General features: G+C 40.4%; 1 protein-coding gene across 1 annotated transcript in view; it reads right to left on the minus strand.

Moving 5' to 3' along the window:
• Positions 1-19,273: 19,273 nt before the first annotated feature.
• NSUN2 (NOP2/Sun RNA methyltransferase family member 2) overlaps positions 19,274-22,075 on the minus strand; it is a 36,788-nt gene continuing 33,986 nt past the window's right edge. Inside the window, exons 18-19 of the mRNA XM_018566321.1 lie at positions 21,102-21,141; positions 19,274-19,718 (exon numbers count right to left, since the gene is read on the minus strand). Of these exons, the coding sequence (XP_018421823.1) occupies positions 19,274-19,718; positions 21,102-21,141 (485 nt within the window). The remainder of the gene's footprint in view (positions 19,719-21,101; positions 21,142-22,075) is intronic.

A 22,075-nucleotide genomic window follows, 5' to 3' on the forward strand; every position in this document is an offset into this window, starting at 1 on the left:
ATGTTTAAGTTGCAAATATGGTATACTATGTATCCAATATAAAAAGTAACAAAAGAGAAACAATTATGCTTATTATAGGAAAATAGATATGCTCAAGTAAGTTACACATTTTACTTATGTGATGAAAAAAGCCACTAAATCTAGACTTTCAATAAAATAGGGCAGTTAGATTACTTTAATACAAAACAATCCATCTCTTTTTTAGCTGTAACAGAGGGGATGTTAATAACACCTACCTTATGTTGCCTATGTATCACATCTAATACAAAAAAGAACATATCTTTCTTTTGCACCATTATGTGAATTTCTGCAACTGCTTATTGCACAGACTGCCAAAAGAACTAGAAGCAGTCAAATGCATTTCCATTTAACAGATTCCTGTACTCTGAAATGCTCACGATTTATTATTTTTTAACTGTACACTACCTAGAAGACTGTAAATAACGGTTTGAGATCACGGCATAGTCTGTGGAGCTCATTTCTTCTCAGCAATTGGTACATGCAAATGCCCTCTTACATTTTCCAGATGCACACCTTGGATCAGCCATACATTGGTGAAACTATACTGGCAAGGGAAATTAAACCTGTTTATTCACTGTTGCCTCAAGGACAGTGAGCCAGGGAATGAATGTTCATACAGTCAACAGAAAGATTGGTGACAATCATCATGGCTTTTGGTGTCTTATTAGGTACCTTAAACTGAACCCGTACTTTGCCAATGAGCAGCCACTAGAGTAATTAAGATGAGTGGGTAGTCCTATTTCTGCATTGGATAAGTGATCTTTCAGAACACAAACCCATAATCAGGTTCCCTGAAGCACACCAATAGCTGCTTCCTGCTAGACTCTATCAACTAGCTGTTTCTTCCAGTCAGGTAATCCATAGGCAGGATGTTGTTATCTCACCATCTTAGTTAGTTTAATAGAAAGGCTGAAATAAAGAAAGAAAAATGAGTCATGCAAGAAGATGGCCTTGTTAGGACAAGTGCTAGTCACACTAATGATGCAAGAAAGACGACAGAAACAAGCCCACTTACATCTGTTCAAACCCCTGTCATGCTGGACCACTGTTAACTGGACTGTAGAAGCATTTTTTAAGAAATGTTCACTACAATATCTCACAGGGGAGACTCTAATGAACACACAGCCTGTTATTTGCCAGAAGAAGGACATTTTGTTCATGTCATGGTTCCCCAGAGGTTTTCATCTCTCCAGTGTTGAAAATAAATTTGAGAGTCAAGAAGCATAAGGTTTCTTGGGCTTCTAATAGAAAAAGTGTTACAAGGCAACTTTAGTTTGTATATACCGGTACCATATTTAATAATCAAGAGAAACATAATATCAGTTTTAATGATAGTAAAATCTCTAATTAAATTAATTCTGATTTTAACTGTGTTGTGTGTTTCTGTGCTTGTACGGAAACAGCAGTTAAATCGGAACTCCCGGCAAATAAAAAAAAAAGTAGTTCTGCAATTATTAATGACTAATGTATTTGTATACAGTTTGTACCTGTCTATATTTTAGCATCCTATAATTCTCTTAACAGTAGCACTCAGATGGGGAGAGGAAGGATTAGCAGGATAGGATGAGTCCTTGACTCCTATCTGCCCTAGAGAAAAGTGATCTGGTTATGATGTCTGGATCACAAGACTAGCTTAACAGAATTACAAGTCTCGGCAGGTAAGAGGTCTCATGTATTTATTTAGCTGTGTATTTAGCTGCTTGGCTGGAGTTCAGATTAATGCAAAGTGCAGGATGGAAAATAATAATTTCTGAAGGTGGTATTGATGGAAGTTCATTTTGGAAATTGCATAAAATGCAGTTGGTTCACAGCAGTACTTGTCTAAATTGTAAAACATTTCTATATACCACTAAAACATATTTGCCATGGATTACTGCACATAGCCATTGCCTCCGTATTAAACAAGATTGAATTACTGAATCAATAAATAGTAATTACGATTCTCAATCAAAATTATATACAGTAAACAATTTAGCCTCTGCTTGACTTCACGCTATAAGAAGCATATAATGCAGCAGATGTTCAGACAGCTACTAAGAGCTTTCTGGTAGGTTGTAAAAGATAGCTAATATACACATGTGGCCATGAACCTCTGGTTGTGGACCAGTGCTGTTAAAGCCGAATTTCTGGTAAAATGAAATGTTACACTTGCAGTGGGGCTCCTCCCATCACTGCAAAGGTTAAATGCTTCCTCCAATCTGCACAACTGGTCCCCCGAAGCCTCTTCTTCCCCCTCCATTGCAGGCACGCTGATATTATCATGCCATCATATCATCAATGCAGGACCAGGAGTCCATCAATCTAAAACATGGAATGGTGCACTAAGTACATCATTGTACAGGTCACACACAGAGGGAGAAGAAGGTGAAGGTTAATGAACAGGTCAAATACAGTGGCAGGATGGAGATTGAAGGGTTATTGTACAGATGTGCAGGATAAGGGAGGTGAATGATTAGTATACAGTAGTAGAGGAATATGTATTTGATCAATATACAGGTCACATAGAGAGACTGCAGGAGATCAGATGTGTAGTAGGGGAGGTTGGCGGTAGTGATAAAACAACAATCTCACCGTCAGTGGAAATGAATGAAAGGATCAGCAGCTGCTGCTGTAGTTCCATCCATTTATTAATTTCCCATTCACAAATATCTATGATTCCTCTTCCTCTGTTGTAAGAGGAAGGGGAGGAATCAACAATGTGAACACTAGTATGCATGCATTTGTGATCACTGAGATTAGCTATCACAGCAATCAAAAGGTACTAAGCTGTTTGGATGAGCTCAGTACACTGTCTCTGTGTGCGCAGTCATCTAATGATGGCTAAGCACACAGCAATTAGCGGCCGAATGGCACCCCCAACTCTTATCTCCAGCTGCGATTATAAACGGCAGTGGAGAAATAACAGTCCACATTCTCCCATTCAAAAACATGCACTGGTAGAAAAGAGGTTAATGTTCATAGTCTGAGCCCAGGTGTGCTTTAATCAGAATTATATTGTGCACTGCATTGTGGAACATATTGCTGATATTTTTTTACTTACCATGTTCACGCCCTTTGTGATCTTAGCTGGCATCAATAGCACTGCAGCCTATGTGCAGTGTTGCACCAGTTGGAAAAGTGAAATGGAAGAAACATACTATAGACCCAATTCACAAAGCTAATGCACCAGCATAAGGATACTTATTTTCAAATAGTGACATAAATATTTGATTATGTTTTAGAGTGTTTCAGCCTTCTCTTTAGGAAGAAGGCAAATATGTAATCTATGAACAAAAAGGATATTGTGATATGTAGGGGAGATTCCTCTGCTGGAGAATTTGTTTTTTATTATTCAAAGTTTATTGAAGGATTTCCACACATAAACAGGAAGATAAAAGGTACATAAAACAAAAACAAGCAAACCAATCCAAACATAGGTAGGTACAAAAATAAAATAGCGACAATAAAAGTCAAAAGGGGGCTCATATCAAAAAATGTGCGCTCTCAAGTAGCAATTAACAAGTAACAATATGTATGGAAGAATGGGTAGCGTTGGATAGACGTAAAATGAGCAAACATTTGGAGTTAAGAGGAAGGCGGGTAAGGAACATCAACAGAGAAGAAGAGCAGGTGAAAGAAAAGTAGGAGAGATAGGAAGTGTGAAAGAGCAGAGATTAGGAGTGGGAGTAGGAGTGGGCACGGGCACCCATATATGCAGTAGTAAAAGGGGAGATGTATAACAAATATGACAGTATCAGCAAAGCCGAGGATTAAAATGATCAAGGTATGATTGACAAATACTCAATCCAAGGGTGCAAAAAGGCTTCATATTTGGCAGTTCGATCATGTAAGGCATGTGTTAACGCCTCCATTAAACGAAAGTGATCGACCCTGAGGAACCAGTCTTTGGTAGTTGGTGCATATAATTTTAAATGTAAAATGTATTAAATTTGTGATATTTTAATTTAATGTGTATGAACTTGTTTCTTGGGTATCTATAAAGTCCATATTAAAAGCACCTTTTTTGTATACATAGATGCATACTAGTGTAATAAAAAAGACTCTGACTCCTACAAAACATATAAAAATGAACCATAAGGACTATTAAGATTGTCTCCTGTGTTTCTGGGACCATGATATGGTGGTGTTAGAAACTATAATGCACAATTTAATTATATTGCGGTCTACAAACTGACACAGAACAAAAAAACAGGGTTCTGCATTTACACTAGTTGAACACCCCGGTCCATACTAAACAGAAGTTGCATGCCACCCTCCCCCTAATTCATACCCTACAGCCCCTTTTTGCTCCCATGTACTAACAAACTGCATATAATTTGGCTTTGTGAGTTATGCTGATAGTTGATTTAAAAAAAAACAACTCTATTTGCACTGTTTTACTCGGTCAGACGTCTTGGCAGGTGATGAAGATGGTGTATGTTTTCCTGAGCAAGCAATATCTTAAAAGGATATTTCTAGAGATAGATTAATGCTGAAAAACTGTTTGTGGTCCTATGAGTGTCAGGCAACTAGAATTTTTGAGAAGATGGCAAATGCAAAAAAGCCAGGCTTCAGGGCAGACAAAAGTTCCCCAACTTGGGTGGAGGCTATATTGATGGCACCTCAGCCATATAATAACAAATTTACCAAAAAGGTACGGGTTAATAATAGAAGATAATAGTTTCATAACAGGCTAAGAAAACAACCAAAGATTTAGGGGGTATTCACAAAGCTGCCGAAGGTAGTTGAGTGAATAACCGAACCGAGGTGAAGTGAGCCGAACGACGTATGACTGTGACTCAGCCGATCCAACATCTGGAGTCAAAACTGCAGCAGCTCACCCGCTGCCATTCGCCCCTGTTCACATAGGGGACGAACGGTAGTGAGTGAATAGACTATTCTGCTCAGTACCTGCGTGGTACCGAACAGAATAGAAAATCAGCCCAGTTGTTACTGTTTAATGACAGTTGAGCATCCCCAGGTCATTTGGGGACGCTAATCTGTCATTACAACTGGGCGGAGCCAGCCGTGAGGTCACAACTGGCTCCGCCCAGCTGCCATTTGTGGGGCGAAAGGCTGGCCTGCGGCAGGCCGTTCATCCCGTCTCACTGTCACTGCTATATGGGCTATAGTGAACAGCCCGTACAGCAGCCCTTCGGTTCCCGCAACCAAAGCGAGCTGAAGGATCAGCCGAAGCTACAGCTGGATCCTTCGGCAGCTTTGTGAATGACCCTTTTAGCGTTGCAGTCATTCATGGCTGTTGCTGTTGTTACTGTTGCCTTCAATATTCACAATTGAAGAACAAATCATTCACCAAGGATGCGTAGAAAATATCACCTATTTTGAGAACTTTTGTGACCACAAATGTAACCGAATATGCAATAGTGATGTCATTTGTCGTATTCCTCTCTACAGTACTGTATAAGCATATATAAAATAAGGATGAGCTTCGAGTTCTATTAGACATATGCATTTTGATTCGGAAGAGCTTGCAAATCAATGGAATTCCTTTGATTCAGTGGTTCGTCTAAATGGCCGAATATTCGAAGAAAAAAAAAATATTCTGACATATAATAATTTGCAGAACAGGCAGCGGGCATGCATACGTGGTGTCAGGTTACGTCATCCGCATGTATGGGCGCCGCCATCTTGGGGTATACACGGCGTCATGTGATATCACGCAGTCCGCCTCCGATATGGCCACCATGCGTTTTGCTGTTTAAATGTGTGGTTTAGGATTTGGAGGTTCATTGCCTCTGAATATGAAACAGCATAATTATTTGTTTTGTCAAACAAAACGAATAAAAATGTTTTTATTTGTTTGGTCCAAAACAAATTTGTATACTGTACACCTGTCTACTATTTTTTATCATCATCATCATCAGATTTAGTTCTTTCAAACTTCAGCCTGTTACCCCCGCCCACTCGCGCAAGCGAGCGGGAAACTGTCAAAATGTAAAAACAGGCAGCAATGCCTGTTTACATACAAGCAATCTACTGACTGGCTATAGAGCCGTCGGATCGCTTGTATGAGGTGCCAATCGGTGCACCAACCCCCCCTCCCCCGCCCCTAGCTGTTGTCTCTGAAATAATACTTTGTAATTTTTATTATAATTTGTAATTAGTTTTTTAATCTAATCTAATCTTATTTCAATTATAACTTTTACCTTGGTGGTAATTAGCTGAATTACTGAAAGTCAAGAGGTGCCTTTATTGTGGTCATTTAGACAGGTCGTTTCCATTAAAGGAGAACTATGGGGTCAGTGTTTTTCCCCATAGTTCTCCTTAGGGTAACGGGAGGAATAACCATCAAATTAGTACTGTTCTAATATAAGGTAACGAAAGTATAAGGGCACAATTTTTATTTTTTATTGAGATGAAACAAAAATGGGAAAATAAAAAACAGAAAAACAAAAATTGCCCTAGCATAGCAGCTATAAAAAGGGTTTGAATGTGAGAACATTATTGAGGCCAGGTGGGTCCAAAGCTTTAAGCTCAAAGATCCATTTGGTCTCATGTTGAAGTATGACCTTATCCTAATCACCACCACAGGGATCCTCTGGGATGTGTGCTAATGCAAGAAAACGATGGCTGAAGAATTGAAATTGTGGTAAATACAAACATGACAGCTAATGGGAGATGTAAGTTTTCCTATTTTTAATAAGATAGATATGATCACAAATCTGCTTTAATAAAGGTCGAAAGGTTTTCCCAATGTAAAAACAGCCACATCTGCAATACATTAGGTAAACAATACCTCTGGTTTGACAGGTAATGTGTGAACAGGGATACCATACTTTTCTATTAGGCAATTTTATGCTCTGTCCCTGATATATCCATGAGCAAAAATTGCATATTTTACATTTAAAATTCCCTTTAGGGCCCTCAGATTGGACAGTGGGTGTGGGTGCTGTGAAATGACTATGGACTAATCGATCTTTGAGTGATTGGGATAGTCTATAAACAACCCCAGGATTTGTGGGCAAAATGTACCCACTTTATTATCACTAGTTAGAAAATGCCAAAGCCTGGATAGTATATGTTTAATGGTACTGTGTTGCCTTGAGTATCTTGTAAAGATCCTTGTAGTTTGTAGATTGGGGTTGTTTGTCTCGTGGGATCTGCGGGGACCATGAAGGAATTCCTCTCTGGTTTTTGCCTTGGCCTTTTTAAAAGAGAACTTTAAATAGTTTTTACTATATCCGTGGGCATATAGCCTATCTCTTAATTTGCTAGCCTCGAACTCTGGAACATGTGACTGTGACATGACCTTGCACATCATCTCAGGGTAGGAAATGCCTTTCCCTAAGATCTCAGCAGATTACAGATGAGATTTCACAGCAATGCACTGCTAAAGTAACCTTCCCAGGATGCAATGCTTGGGCACATTACATAACTTTTGCCAAAAAGACGCAGGAAGTAGGAAACAAGAAATTGTAAATAAAATGAAAATATGTGTGTTTAACTAATGAATGTAAGTTGATTTTATATCGGCATGCAGAGCTACAAGCTGATGGGATTTTAGCCAAAGGTGGTAAAGGTCTGCTTTAAGTTCACAGTTATAACTCCAATGGACAGCCCACGAACTGAACCCAAGCACATTCATTCATCAAAATATCAAATATAATTAAATTAGATTTAATGCACTTTTAAAAACTGGTGAAATTCTAGGTACAATAGCATTCAATTTCTGAATATATTTTATATTAAGAGTGCAGTTGGAGCAAAAAGTTAATGTTCTTTTGGATAAGAACAGCCTGTTCCATTCAAATATGCACATGGTGAAGTTTTAATACTGTAAGAACATAATATAATGTATTTCTATATTAATAGTGAAGAGATGTTTTTTTTTAAATTAAAAACAGACTTTTGATATTTTATTACATTTAATTAGATTTCAGCAAAGTTTAGACTGAGAAAAGTGCTCTATGGCAAGGAGAGGTATTAACACATGGTATACAGATATTTAAACTTTAATTTTGACTGATAATAACAAAGAACATTTCCCAAGATAAATAAGTTAGATATAGAGTACCAACCAGTGTTCACCAGAGCTCCTGATGGGGGAGATGGGCTTGACTGCTTGCTTGTACACAACCACTAGGATTGCCCTGCCAAGGGATGGATGAGAACAGGAGGGCTCCAATGAGGAGACAGTAGTCAGATCCAGGCAGAGTTCAAGACAGGTGGCTAGCAGAGAGTGTATAGATGAGGGTTTTTCAGCTGCCCAACTCCTTTTGTAGCAGCTCTGCACTTCAAATCTCATGCTCAATCATACGACATAAGTGTGAATTTGACAATGTATGTTTTCGAAAGGTGGCTCAATTGATACTTTGGATGATTATTAAAAATGTAGTGTTCAAGCAGAAGTCTATGTAGACATACAGTAAAATACCCCCATTTATCTCAATCAGGAAACTAATTCTAGTTCTAGCCGACCTGTGACAATGAGACTGTTACAGGTCGGCTCAGTAGATTGGGAGGTGAGCGAACACATACCGGCGTTCGCTCACCTCTCGATCCTGTCACAGCCCTCTACCGTGACAGGGGAGGGGCTGGATTTCCCCCTCCCCGCTCGGCCAGCGCTGACTGGCGGATCGGACGGGGGCGGGTACAGCTGGCTCTGCCTCTAGATAGGCAGAGCCAGCTGTCACTCACGCAGCTGGGCGGATCCAGACATAATTGTCGGGATCCGCTTCAGCTGCGGCGTCTCAGTATACCGCGAGCTGTAGCGAGCGGTATACTGAGCTTAGGGTGACGGGAGGACGCTAGTTTGTGTCCTCCCGTTACACTAAGGAGAACTATGGGGAAAAGCTTTAACCCCATAGTTCTCCTTTAAATAGTACCTTCTTTTGTCTTTTCATTAGCCTTCTGCAGGCAACTGCACATCAGAATTCAGATTGGGAGAGGAAGTTCCAGTACAGTAAGCCAGGCTTTACTACATTGCACAGGTACTTTACTGAAAGGAGGCAGGAGGACATAAGGTCATCAGTGTGTTGCAACCATCACTTTTCAGTCACCGGCTAGAGAAAACTGTGACGACATGTTCATCAGTTTATGGGATATGTTTCATTATGTTATACTGTGTAACCTGTTTATCAAAAAACTTTCAGCACCACCTCCCTTTTAGCTCCCTTTGTACTCCAAAGGGCTCAGGACAATAACATTCTCCTGCGTTTGGCCAGACTTCTGCTATGGCTGTCTGGGGCTCTTTAGCAGTTGGACCCCTGCGGGGTTGTGGAGTCAGAATGTCTGGGGAGGGCAGAGTGGATGTGATGGGATTATAATCTGATCTGATCACTTTGTGTGTAAAAGGTTGCACAGTTGCTCAATAAATCAGAGTTTGTTTCTACACTTCGTTTCGACTAGTGACTGCGGAAACTGGGAGCTAAAGATCACTTGGTTTCAGCATCTCCTCAGCATGGAAGAATACAGCAGCAGACATACTCATCCTGAGTACTGGAGTCTGTCACATAGCCCATGATGAAGCTGTGTTGATTTTACTGCAATAGAGTAAAGATATCAGAATGAGAAAACTGTGTGGTTGAGCCAGAAAGAGCATGAAACAAATGTTTTAAGAGGCCAATTTTTTTTACCGTTTCTACAAACAGCAATTGGGAAGCAAAAAGCAGCCAACACATTGCCAGGGCCAGAAGATCCCCACTCATCAGGGCTGTGAAAATACAAGAAATAAAAATAGTGACTGTAGAATGTGATTTTGATAAAGGGACCCTGTGAGGTCTTCAAACATCGCCTATCCTGCAGCCCTCAAGGGGCCTTGGAGATGGTAGTCGGTGCTTTGGTGCTTACTCAAAACAATAAAGACCATCTTCAGGTGAGCCTATACGTCCGGAGGGAGAGGGGCGCATGCGCGGAGACCAGCGGGCCGGATGTCTGACCCGTGAACTCCGCTCCTAGGCGGATGGAGTCCCTGCTCTCGTAGCTCCCGCAGCTGACAGTACTGGGGCACCGGAGGCATTGGAGGTCGGCATAGGAGAGGCGGGGAGATCTCTCTAAGACGCGGCAGGCAAGGAGAGATGGCCGGGAAAACTTCAAAGAAGAAAGAGAAAGAACCGCAGCCACGAACAGGATCAGTAATAGCAGCAGCTAGCAGTAAGACAAGGATGGCGGTGGTCCAGAGCCCTCGTGGAGAGAACGGCACAGCACAAAGGGGGAGAGAGGAATCAATCTCTAAGAAGAAGGCAGTGGTTAGTACTCAGTCCAGAAGGGAGCACTCCCCTGCCTCAATGTCCCCATTATCAGAAAGGACACTAGAGGACATGCTCATATTACAACAACAACAAGCCTCCCCCCCCTCAAGCCCCACAGGCACAGACATTGAGGTGAATTTGGGAGGAGGAGGGATGGAAGCTCAAAGCATCCTAGTGCGATTTGCTGAAATGTTGGAACAGGGGCTGCAAAAAATGGCTAAACAGATTACTGCTGAGATCAGGACTGACCTACGTGAGTTGGGTATGCGTATAGACACTATAGAAGCAAAATTGGATAAAACTGTGCTGCATACTAATCAAAACAGGATGGATATACAGCAAATCCAATATCAAATGGAGGAAGTATTGTCCAAAGTCGATGATATCGAGAATAGATCACGCCGCTATAACTTCCGTATCAGGGGGACAATAAAGACAAATATTGTTTTAGACTGACTTCTAGGAGGTAATGTCTGTGAGGTCTATTGCTTGTCTCTTTTTAGATATTTTTTTTTCTCTGATCTTTTGTAATGCTGAAAGAAATATCAAATGCACCACACATTTTTTTTTTTTTTTAGGGTGTTGTGGAAGCATTGATTTGCAAAGAGGCAGCAATAGCAGTGATTTCAAGTCTCATGTAATGTGTCTCCAGTCTATAACTATCTCCTGAAGCATGTCCCTAATCTCCCTGTCTATAACCATCTCCTGAAGCATGTCCCTAATCTCCAACAGCTACTAAATCATGTTCACAGTATCTTACCATTTTCTGTAGCGTACCTGCAGTCTCTGACCCTCTCTTGTAGCATGCCCATAGTCATTGCTCATCTCCTCTTCCATGATTGCAGTCTCTGACAGTGTTCAATATTATTATATTACCTGTATATTATGTGCAACTCTTTGGTAGTGTCAGGGGCTGCATTTGAGGCCCACTACATCAAGTTGACCACCACTAAACTAGAGCCTTGACTCGGGTGACTAGCTGGTGCTAGTGATATTCTTACATGAGCTGCTGCAAATTGATTGTCTCTTAAGTTTAAAGCTATTACAGCCAAGTTGGTATCTGATGAAGTTCAAATTTGTCAAACAATAAAGCTGGGTATGCACGGTTATATTGTCTTCGTTCAACCTGCGAACTGAGAGATGCCTCTATCAATGCTTATGAATGTGGATTGAGGAATCACCTGCTGTTTTGCATTGTATTCTCATCAAGAGATGCCGGGCGGAAAGGTGCTGACAGGAGCACACACCGTGAATTTCGGCCGTATTCGTAATGAAAATTGCACCATGTATAGCCTACTTTAATAATTTACAGTACCTACTGTACATTTTCTATGCAGTTGTCTGGATGACTCCCCACATTTTATTGGCTACAATTTATAAATGTATGATTTATACTAGAGGTTTTTTTTATGCTTACTTTTGCATAACAAGCCTAGAAAGGGTTTGCAGTTTGTGAGATATGTCAGGTTGTTAAATACACTGGCTGATGGCATTAAATATTTAGGTATGGGGCTTGGGATCAACAAGGCATTCTTGCCCATAGTGCTGCCACTCACTGGATATTTTCTCTTTCAGACCATTCTCTGTAAACCGGAGAGACGGCTGTGTAAAAAAAAAAAAAAAATCCCTGTAGATCAGCAGTTGCTGAAATACTCAGACCAACAACCATGCCATGTTCAAAGTCACTTAAATCACCTTTCTTCCCCATTCTGATGCTCAGTTTGAACTTCAGCAGGCCATCTTGACCATGTCTACACACCTAAATGTATTAAGTTACTGCCATGTGATTGGCTGATTAGATATTTGTGTTAATGAGCAGTTGAAGGTGTACTTAATAAAAAGGTGTGTATGTGTGTTTTTATATATTAAATAATTCTTTTAACAATAAAAGTGTCCAACGTTTTAAAACTCTGAGCTGCTTTAAAATATATTTTCTAACATACAGTATAATATAAATATCGAGATTTCATAAACATTTTCATTAAACATATGGAAAGCACTCACTGCAGCCATTTTGAGAAGCCCCCTCCTAAACCTGGCCATATACCTATAGATTTTCTATGGTCAGATGGAAATAGTGATTACTCCATCTACCCAAAACCGTGCGGATGGAGGAAACTCCCACTGGGCCAATCTTCAGTATCTGGCCCTCACAATACCTGAGCAATGCCTGCATCCAATCAGATTGCTCAGATATTTTGTAAGCCAGCGTGGCCGACTAGCAAGATACTGAAGCTTGGCCCAGTGGGAGATTCCTCCATCCAGCATAGATGGAGGAATCTGTTGCGCTGTTTCCATCTGTCCATAGAAAATCTGCAGAAAATCTATAGATGTATGGCCAGCTTTAGTCCTGATAGTCCACACATCACAAGGCCAGCAGTACAGATCAAAATATCAAGGTCCCCTTCACACTTGCCATTCTTTTGCAGTGCACCACTGTGCAACCCATGTTACCATAATGAAGCCAAACAAACAAATAATTAAAAAAAAAAAAAAAAAAACAGACCTGCAGCTTTGCAAGTCATACAATTTTATGGACATCTACTGTACTTGCGATTCGCGGTACCATTTTAAAGAATAGCACCATACAAATAGCACAGTGCATGTGTTTACCATTGCTGTAACCATAACATGTATGTTCGAAGAGTTCTAGCACCCAGCAGCCCTAACACAGCACCTCTGAGTCTGAACCTGACTGCCTCCCAGCACCCCTGACACTGCACCTCCCTGCCTTCCAGCACTCATGTAACTGAACCCCAATACCCAAGACACCACCTTTCTGTCAGCTAGCAACTACCTGCAGGGACAAAGAGTAAAAAAAGACAACCTAGAGATGCAGGCTCTCTGTCCACTTCTTTCTCCCTCTGTTGACATCACCTCCTCCTCAGTGCAGCCTGTAGAGGACACTCATTCCTCTGGCTTATGAAGGTTCTGTGCCCATTGTTTGTGTTCCTGGGGGAAAGGAGTGGAGGTGCACACTTATGGGCTAAGAGGAAGAGGTAAGCCAAATACTGACACACACACACACACACACACACACAATCTCTTAACCATTTATACAGATTACCATTCTGTATACCATTAAAATAGAACCCTTCCAAACCAGCAGCCATTTCTAGAAGTCCAACATACAAAGATATTCTCCATTTCTTTTACTTTTTACGGTAAGCATTTAATTTACAATACAACATCTCTTTTTATCACCTTTTCCTTATAAACAATCAAACCTTCTATATTATTTTGAACATGCAATCCTTGTATTAGACTGAAATTAAGGGGGGACTAAAACTTAATTTTACCTGCTGTATGTCTTTTACAGTAAGTATAGGATAAAATCATTGTAAAGACTATACATTCCCTTAAGTACCTTTCCCAGATTTTTTTGCCATGATCATATGACTGGGAACAAAATTAAAAGCACGTCATTCTTGGGGGTTTGGAGGCTATTGGGACCATAATAAACTTAAAGACAAATATCCACTTATATTTCCATGAAAATGTGTTAATGCCTCTTAAAAATAACTGAAGTGAAAAAAAAGCAGCTTATTCCATAATGTATCAAGGTCAGTTTATGAACAGCGTTCAACTTGTCATCAGTGTGGGAAGTGCTTCTGAAAGAACAGAAAGTATTGGCAGATAATTACAAATCTGCATCAAAGGTCAATATGAACAGTGCTGGATGCACTATTTCCTCTATTCTCTGCAACCTTGTGATGCCTTCCCTGGACACATCAACGTATACTTAACATGCCACATGCATCGGTGAACATTACATTGCCTTATGAACAATGTTGTCTGTTGATGCAACTTACAATTCATTAATGGGATCACAATGTCTTACATCACTGCAAAAAAAGAAAATCAAGAGTACATTTAATTATGATAGAACCTACAATCCTTACACGCTCATTGAAGTACTGGAACACCTTTGGAATGCTTAATGATTGGGAATTACACTGAGTAAAACAACACTGCCCTCTATAGCTGATGTCTATAATATGCAGGTAAAACAGCATGTTATAAGTGACAAATATTTTACCACTTTACCGTTCTTACATTAAAATCCCATGTCCCTCCGTCACTACTGTCTTTTAGTTGTGGAATATTTCTTTGCCAGCACAATGCAATTAATTGTATTGTAATATGTATGTCCAATTGAACTGTGATAACAAATGTAGTAATATAGGAGAGTCCTTTCTTGGGAGGATAGATAGGATAGCCTGTCTTCTTAATAAAAATGACGTTCCTGATATTCAGGAAACCTAGAGCTAAGGATCATTAAACTGGAACTTCAGCCACTCCAAATAAATATACAGTTGAACCAATTTTTTTTATAGTCTTTGACCACCTCCTGTTACATGTCTACAGTCTCCGACAGCTTTTTGTAGCATTATATTGACAGATTATTATGTGCGGCCTTTTGGTGACATCAGGGGCTGCACTTGAGGCCCCCCATATCACGAGAGTTGACCACCTCTGCTGTACAGCATCAAAAGAAAAGCCATGCAGCAGGCATTTCCACTTTTCCTTGGCCATGTAATTTCCTCCCTCCTAAATCTATACATAGTTTTTAAAAAAAAAGCTATTACCTCCGCATGCAGTATCTTAGCCTCAACATTTAGGCCTGCCTGTTCCTTTTGTTTTTTAAATAACTTTAATGGCAGCTACGGCAATAGGCGATGATTAAATATGTGGTACTTTGGTGCACAAAACTTTGCCAGACAAGTATGTTTTGATGAGCTGCAAATGGCAGCTTTGCCTGTGCCAGCAACAAGCCTACGCTGCCAAAAGACCCCAAAAAATTAGGGCCATAGTAAAACAACATTTGATAAAAATATGCCTCCACAAAATAGAAACCTGGATTTGGGGAAGGGCGAGCAGTCTATGACCGAAGGTTTGTACACTTAGTTTTTAGTGCTGCCTGCCCCTCCCCCTGTAAAGTGTGTAGGTTTTGCCCCTGCAGTTATGCCTCCAGTGCGGGGGAACTGGCCACCATCAGGAAATATGGCAGTTTATTTCACCACCTCCTCTAATTGCCGCATTTCCTGCTCCCTCTGGGATGGTAGAAGTAGATCATCAACTTTCCCCTATGATCCATGGACGGGTAAAACATAACCCTTGAAGATGCCCCAAATTTCCTTTTCCTAACTGCCAGCACCCCCATTCCTCCTTCTCATTCATAGCAAGTCAAAATTGACCAATTTGGCATGTTTTCTTTAATTCAGCAGTTTTTTTCATTGATATCACATCTTATATAACGAAGTATATTTCACAAACTCAATAAAACTTCTTATTTTGCCAAAGTGAACTTGCTTCTAGTTGTGGTATAATAACATGTTGTTAGGTATTATCCTAACTCCTTAACTGTTATTTTAATAGAACGATGAAACATCTGGACTCCGCAACATAGCAGAGACATTCAGTGTCTAGTCTGGCTTGATATTTGGTTGCACTGCAATTTTGGTAGGGCAATTGAAGACATTTGGAAATTCCACTCCAAATTCCAGATGTACTGAAGGCCCTTTGCCCAGTGGATGCTAAATACTTTCCATGCAACAGCTTGCCTGAAAACAACAACATCATAAAATGTGTCGATCGGCTTAAGCACTACACAAACCAACTTCGATCATGACCAAAGTTGCCCCAGCTTGGTGACATTAATTGTGCATAGATGTTGATGGTGTCTGGGTTTAATCAAGTCTCACAGTCAAGCCTATATTAAATAAATTGTACTGCTTACAATGCCCATCAGGAACAAAAAAGAAAAAAAACGGGTCACTCGCAATACACAAGTTATTTGCCAGCCTCGATACAGTGTAGCATATTAGAGACCTAAAGTTATACCTAATTAACATAATTTGTATTTATGTTGTTAAACATAAAAACAAAAATCACACTGAATTATACAATCATCCCTTCATCATACACATTTTAAGATCAATACTTGAATTTCTCTAGAACTTCATTTAAACCATCTGGTATTAATATATTCATTCCATAAATCCGAACATTCTTCATCTGACAAATGCTGGAATCTCTTTCCTGTATTTCAAGCACCTTGATGAAAAAGCGTTATTGTGGTACTGTGATAGTGTCTAGAGACACTGAGGGGAATTCATCTAAACTGGAGCAGACAAAATCTGGATCAGTTCTGCATGGTAACCAATCAGCTTCTCCCTTTCATTTTAAAATCTTAACTGAACAGACAAGCTAGTTGGTTGCCATGGGCAGCTGCTCCAGTTTTGATAAATTTCCACACAAGGTTTCTGAAACATTTATATTAAATCTATGTTTGTGCTTTTAATGTCTGAACTGTGTATCCAATAGAACACATCCCACATGTACAGTCAAGCATATACTGTAGATCACGCATTCTGACCCAAAGTTTAGGTATTCATTTATAGCCCAGATGCCTCCGAGTGTGCCACAGTGGTGCTTTTTGAAAGATATGACAGCATGAACAATTTAATTTACATTTTTAACATTTTCTTGTAACCAGCGCATTTTGCTAGATTGTTTCGGTAATGTATTTGTTCCAATAATTCCTTTTAGCTACTACATTGTCTATTGTGTTTGCTCTCCTAAATATGAAGATTGGTTTTCTTTGAAATATTTTTTTCTTTCAGAGGATTTTGTAGCCAATACCAATATTTGTTAAGTATCTCTCCAATATCCTGATATTGTTCATTGCAGGCTGCAATGAGATAATTTATTTTTACAGTTATAGTTGGGATTTGTTACTTTGTTCATGGATGAACATTTATCTTGTGTGAATTTCTTTGCTCTATGTAAAGTTGACCACACACGGTTATTATTTATTTTTTGTGTATCCAACCTGTGAGCAGAGCAAAGCAGATATCACTTATTCCTCCATCCATACTAAACAGCATGAATGGACAAATCACCCACTGGGTGATGTATTCTGACAGGGGCTGTCAGAATACATCCGACCCACAAAATTTTGATTTGTGGGTCGGAAGGATGGCGTCAAAGCCACCCACTGGAAATTCACACAGCATATGCCAAGCTATAAGCTCCATTTATTATGGATTCAGGATTGATTCGATCATTAAATCTTGTGTATAAATCTGAGTGATCTTCTCAAAATCAGTGTCTTATTATAATGTTGTCCAATTCCTAGAGTCCAAAAGAATATTCGGTTTTGTAATGTGTACTGGACAAAGGTAAATAACTATTTGAATCCACAGTCTAAAATGTGCATTGGTGGATATTCTTTCTCCTAATGGACCGGTCAGCCAGATATGCAGAAAATGAAACCTAGTCATATTGATGTAAATTTTAAACCCCAATTCAAATGAGACAAAAACAATTGATAGCTAAGGACTTTCCCTTCCAAATATAAAGGTCATCTATGAAGTGAAAATAGAGAAGATTTGTTAAAGGAAGGTGAAAGATAGAATAAGGATGCCAGATGACCACTGGTTAACATTAGATGTGACAGCATTGTATTCAAACATCCATCATAAGAGAGACATTTATTGTATAAAACTCTTCTCTAGATAGTAAAGTAGAGGAAGGAACCGAGGAGATCCTCGAGGCAGATAGGAGGAAAAGGAATCAGGCATATGACCGGCAGAAGCACTGTTACCAGAGGGAACAGATCATTCCCATTGAGGGATGTGGAAATATAGAACCAGCAGCCCACATGTATCCACATCTACATTATGACCCACCATTTGCTTAAGATAAAGCCCAAGTATTCATTGACCTGCAGAGTTCAGAGGTTGCCCTGAGACCAGACTCTTGTAAGCATAAGGTGACCCAGTGATTAGAAACATGTGGTAGTGTAGATTCCTCTGTGCTATTTCCATGCAGAGCAGCAGCATGCGAGCAGCTCGGCACACACCCATAGAGAAAAATAGTGGGTGCATGTACAGTACAGAACTCTAATGGGAGGCTGTGTCAGTGCAGAAGGGGCCAATGAATGGCAAGGGAGACAAGCACATTGAACCATACTGTCCCAACCTCGACAGCAACGAGTTGCAGCAATGCCCCACATTGATCCCTCAGGAAACGGAGCAAATGCACTGGGAGCACCTGGATGGGCAAAAGCCTGTGGGTTACCTTACTCAACTTGCAGCCTGTGAATTGTTCATCTTGGCACTGAGTACATTACATGCCAACCCCACATCTTACGTCTGGCAGGTTCGAGTCCACCTAGGCACAGCCGAGGAAAAAACGGATTTGGATAGCTGCTGAGGGTGCCGTAATGGCTTAGAGCAGCTTAGGGAACATGCTAGAAAAAAAAAAGTACAGAAAAGCATGAGTGTCTCCCTCATACAGTTGCGTACACACCTGAAAACTGGCCGATCGCGGGAGGGACAGGTGCTGCATGTAATTGCACACAGTAGCCTGTTGTTCCCTATGGGAGGACGTGGCTGTATGCCGTCATCCGCACACCCGAACTTGCACATCCGTGCGGGTCTAGGTGTCCGCAATTTGACTTAGACAGTGTGCTTCTAGTGCGGACACCAAGACCTACACCAATGTTCTCTCCATCTACATTGACATCTTTGCATTTTTACCTGATGAGTGAGTGAAATCAACAAAAACCTATTGAAAAAAGGCAAGTCAACACACATTTAAAAGTGAACAAAGACAGTACATGTGCAGTGTTAATTGAATGGCAACGTGCAAACTTTTTCCAAAACCTTGTAAAAATAAATCCGTAAAGCCTTTTTCATTAAAGAACTTTATTTAAAAAGGAAATAATGTCCACACTGGAATTTACATTAAAAAAAATAGACGTGATAGTCTTTAATTCTGCAGGAAAGACTGAGACTTGACAGAAACATATACTGAAAAGACAAATGAGCTGCTGATGAAGTCAAATTAGTAACTTAAAACAAGTATGCAGATCAGAAGTTCTGACTATCTTCACTAGCTGCATGCTTATTTTGGGTCAGTGACTCAAAAGTACCAGCATTTTCAGAGGGAGATCAGCAGTGGATCTCTCTGTAATTTGTATTTCTCAGTACAAATTTCCTTTAAAAGCAAGTCACAACCAAACATGGCTACTAGTTCCAATAGTGTTTGAATTGCTATTGTTCTTTATGATCACTGTCTGGGCAATCCATGTTGGAGTCTTCCAGACATGCTGCAGCCTCCTCTTGCTTCACACCAGCAAAGGCACTGCCCTCCTCATCTCTAATGGACTCTTCCACACATCCTGGAGCAGTTTCTGCCGGCACTTCAGCTACATCACTGCCTTCTTTATCATCTGTAATATCATTTATATCAGTGTCCTCGTTTTCTGGCAAGACTTCATCTTCTTTTATGCAGTCCATGTCCTCAACTTCTGCCTGGTTGAGGATGGCTTCCGACTCCGCAGAAGTGTTTCTTGTGTTCTCTCTTTTTTCCTTAAAAACTTCCACTCCCATCATTCTCAAGTAATGCATTCTCTCATTCTTTGGAACAAAGGAACGGATGGAGGTTTTACCTCGCCAGCCTACCAGAACAATTGGGCACTGAAGTGTGTCAGGTTTCCTATTAAAAAATAAAATTGCCCATGAACTTTTACATTAAAAATTAACCAGTCAATCAGTATAAAACTTCCCCAGGCATTTTCAGCCAATAACAAAACTGACCAAAAAAACACTCATTTACTATAGAAAGGAACAAGGTGACCAGTGTTTACTAGCTCTGATGCGGTGTACCCCTCGATACAAAGGTGTGCTGGTACCAAGTTTAAGAGGAACTTCAAGGGTTAATAACATGTGTGCTTCAAGTACAGGGGGTAGACCCACTTAGTTTTCATCTAGGTTCCCTTGTGCCTCACTTCCCCCCTTCGGCTAAAGCGGTATAAAGTCCCAGAGTCATCATGTTCTATATACTGTGTATAGGATGTAAGTACGCCAAGGGACGTACAATCGCTGCAGTGGGACTAGCCAAATAAAATTTGTGCCCGGAGTTCTGCTATAAAAAAGGTATCTAATGTTGGTACCCGACATACTCAAACAGCTTGTGTCTGCACCTTATTCACCCAATAAAACATTAAGGCCAGCTGCGCAACTTATTCAACTCGCTTGAATCAGAAGAGGATTTTCTTGTTTAGTTATAACAGTGTAAAAAATAGCAGCAACTCCAATTCTTCACCATCTCCCAAAGATTGTCAGGATATCTGGCAAGCAATGACTAAGTGTTCAAGGAAGGTTTTAAATCCTAGAGAATTTATACAAGGTTCTTTATAGGTAATACTATACCCCCTGCACATCTGGCATGTTTTATTCCCACTTAGACTACACTTCCATTAGCTTCCCTGGGTGTCCCCTCCAAGGAACAACTGCACATATTTGGTGAATCAGCCCAATCATACATTGACTGTGGATTCAGGAATATAACCTCATTAATATGCTGCTTCATACATATCGCCATAGAAAATCCATGTGAGGCACTTCTCAATAAGCCTTTTACTACAGCTTGAACTTTTCAGCCACTAAACCATTGTCAAGGCCTGGAAAACGGCCACCCTGAATTTCAAGGCAGTTAAGAGCAGACTAACTGGAATCATTATTAATTAAATGCTGACAAGTATCTTAACCAATTCAAATGCATTTTCTCTTATACAGCAAAAGTGGATATCTTGCTCTCAACGTCAATGATATAGTAGCTCTTTGATAGCCATTGAATTGCATCCTCTTCCCAAATGTCTGAAATACTATCTCCAAGACTCCCATCCTCCGAAGGATGATTATGTTGCTTATAACTGCACAAAGGCATTGGGTGCGGAATGTTCATATACATATTTAATCTACCCAACTGCTATGAACTTGGTGCTCATGGAGAGGGATCACATCCACTTCCAAGCATCTTGTCTTCCAATAAAATGATATACTTCAAATGAAAAATAATAATTAAAAGATTACTTACTGTGGATCAGGCTCAAATTTTAGGACAACGCTTCCCATAGCTGAAGATAAAAAAAAATATATATATTTTGTTAAACAATGAGTATTTATAGTGCAGTTCTGTCCTAGCCAAGACAAACTACTTACAGTGTGAGGATTAAAATGTTCTAAACAAATACATGTGTACTGTTGTGAGAGCAGATTATATATTACATGAATAGAGGAGTTAAACTGCAATTAGACTACATTGTGATAGAGAGAGTCTGGTAGAATGCCAGTGCTTGTGGCATGTTCAAGAAAATGAAACATAGATTTGGTCTGCCTTTTTAATCCCCTGGCCTTCTGTTGCTGTATTTTTAAGCCTTTAAACTCAATGTGTTATGCAAGCTTCAAGTATGGACAGCGGTGATGATTCACTGAATATGCTAAACCTTTCAGAAACTCAAGGAGCATGAAAACACAAGTTAGCATTTATAAAAAACATTTTACTAAAAACTGTACTGTATGTTAGCTTCAGTTTTTGAAGACTTAAAAGGAGAACTATGAGGTGAGTGCTTTTCACTCACCTCATTAGTTCAAGCCGAACCTGTGACAATGAAACTGTCACAGGTCGGCTCAGTAGATCGGGAAGAGGGCGAACACATACCGGCGTTCGCTCACCTCTCGATCCTGTCACGGCTCTCTGCCATGACAGGGGAGGGACTGGATTCCCCTCTACCCGCTCCTCCAGCGCTGACTGGCGGATCGGACGGGGGAGGGTACAGCTGGCTCTGCCTCTAGATAGGCAGAGCCAGCCGTCACTCATGCAGCTGGGCGGATCCAGACATAATTGTCGGGATCCGCTTCAGCTGCGGCGTCTCAGTATATTGCGAGCTGTAGCTCGCGGTATACTGAGCTTAGGGTGACGGGAGGACGCTAGTTTGTGTCCTCCCGTTACCCTAAGGAGAACTATAGGGAAAAGCCCTAACCCCATAGTTCTTCTTTAAATGAGGGGGG

The sequence above is a fragment of the Nanorana parkeri genome, unplaced genomic scaffold, assembly GCF_000935625.1.
Source record: "Nanorana parkeri isolate BGI_ZX_2015 unplaced genomic scaffold, ASM93562v1 scaffold937, whole genome shotgun sequence".
Classification (NCBI taxonomy): domain Eukaryota; kingdom Metazoa; phylum Chordata; class Amphibia; order Anura; family Dicroglossidae; genus Nanorana; species Nanorana parkeri.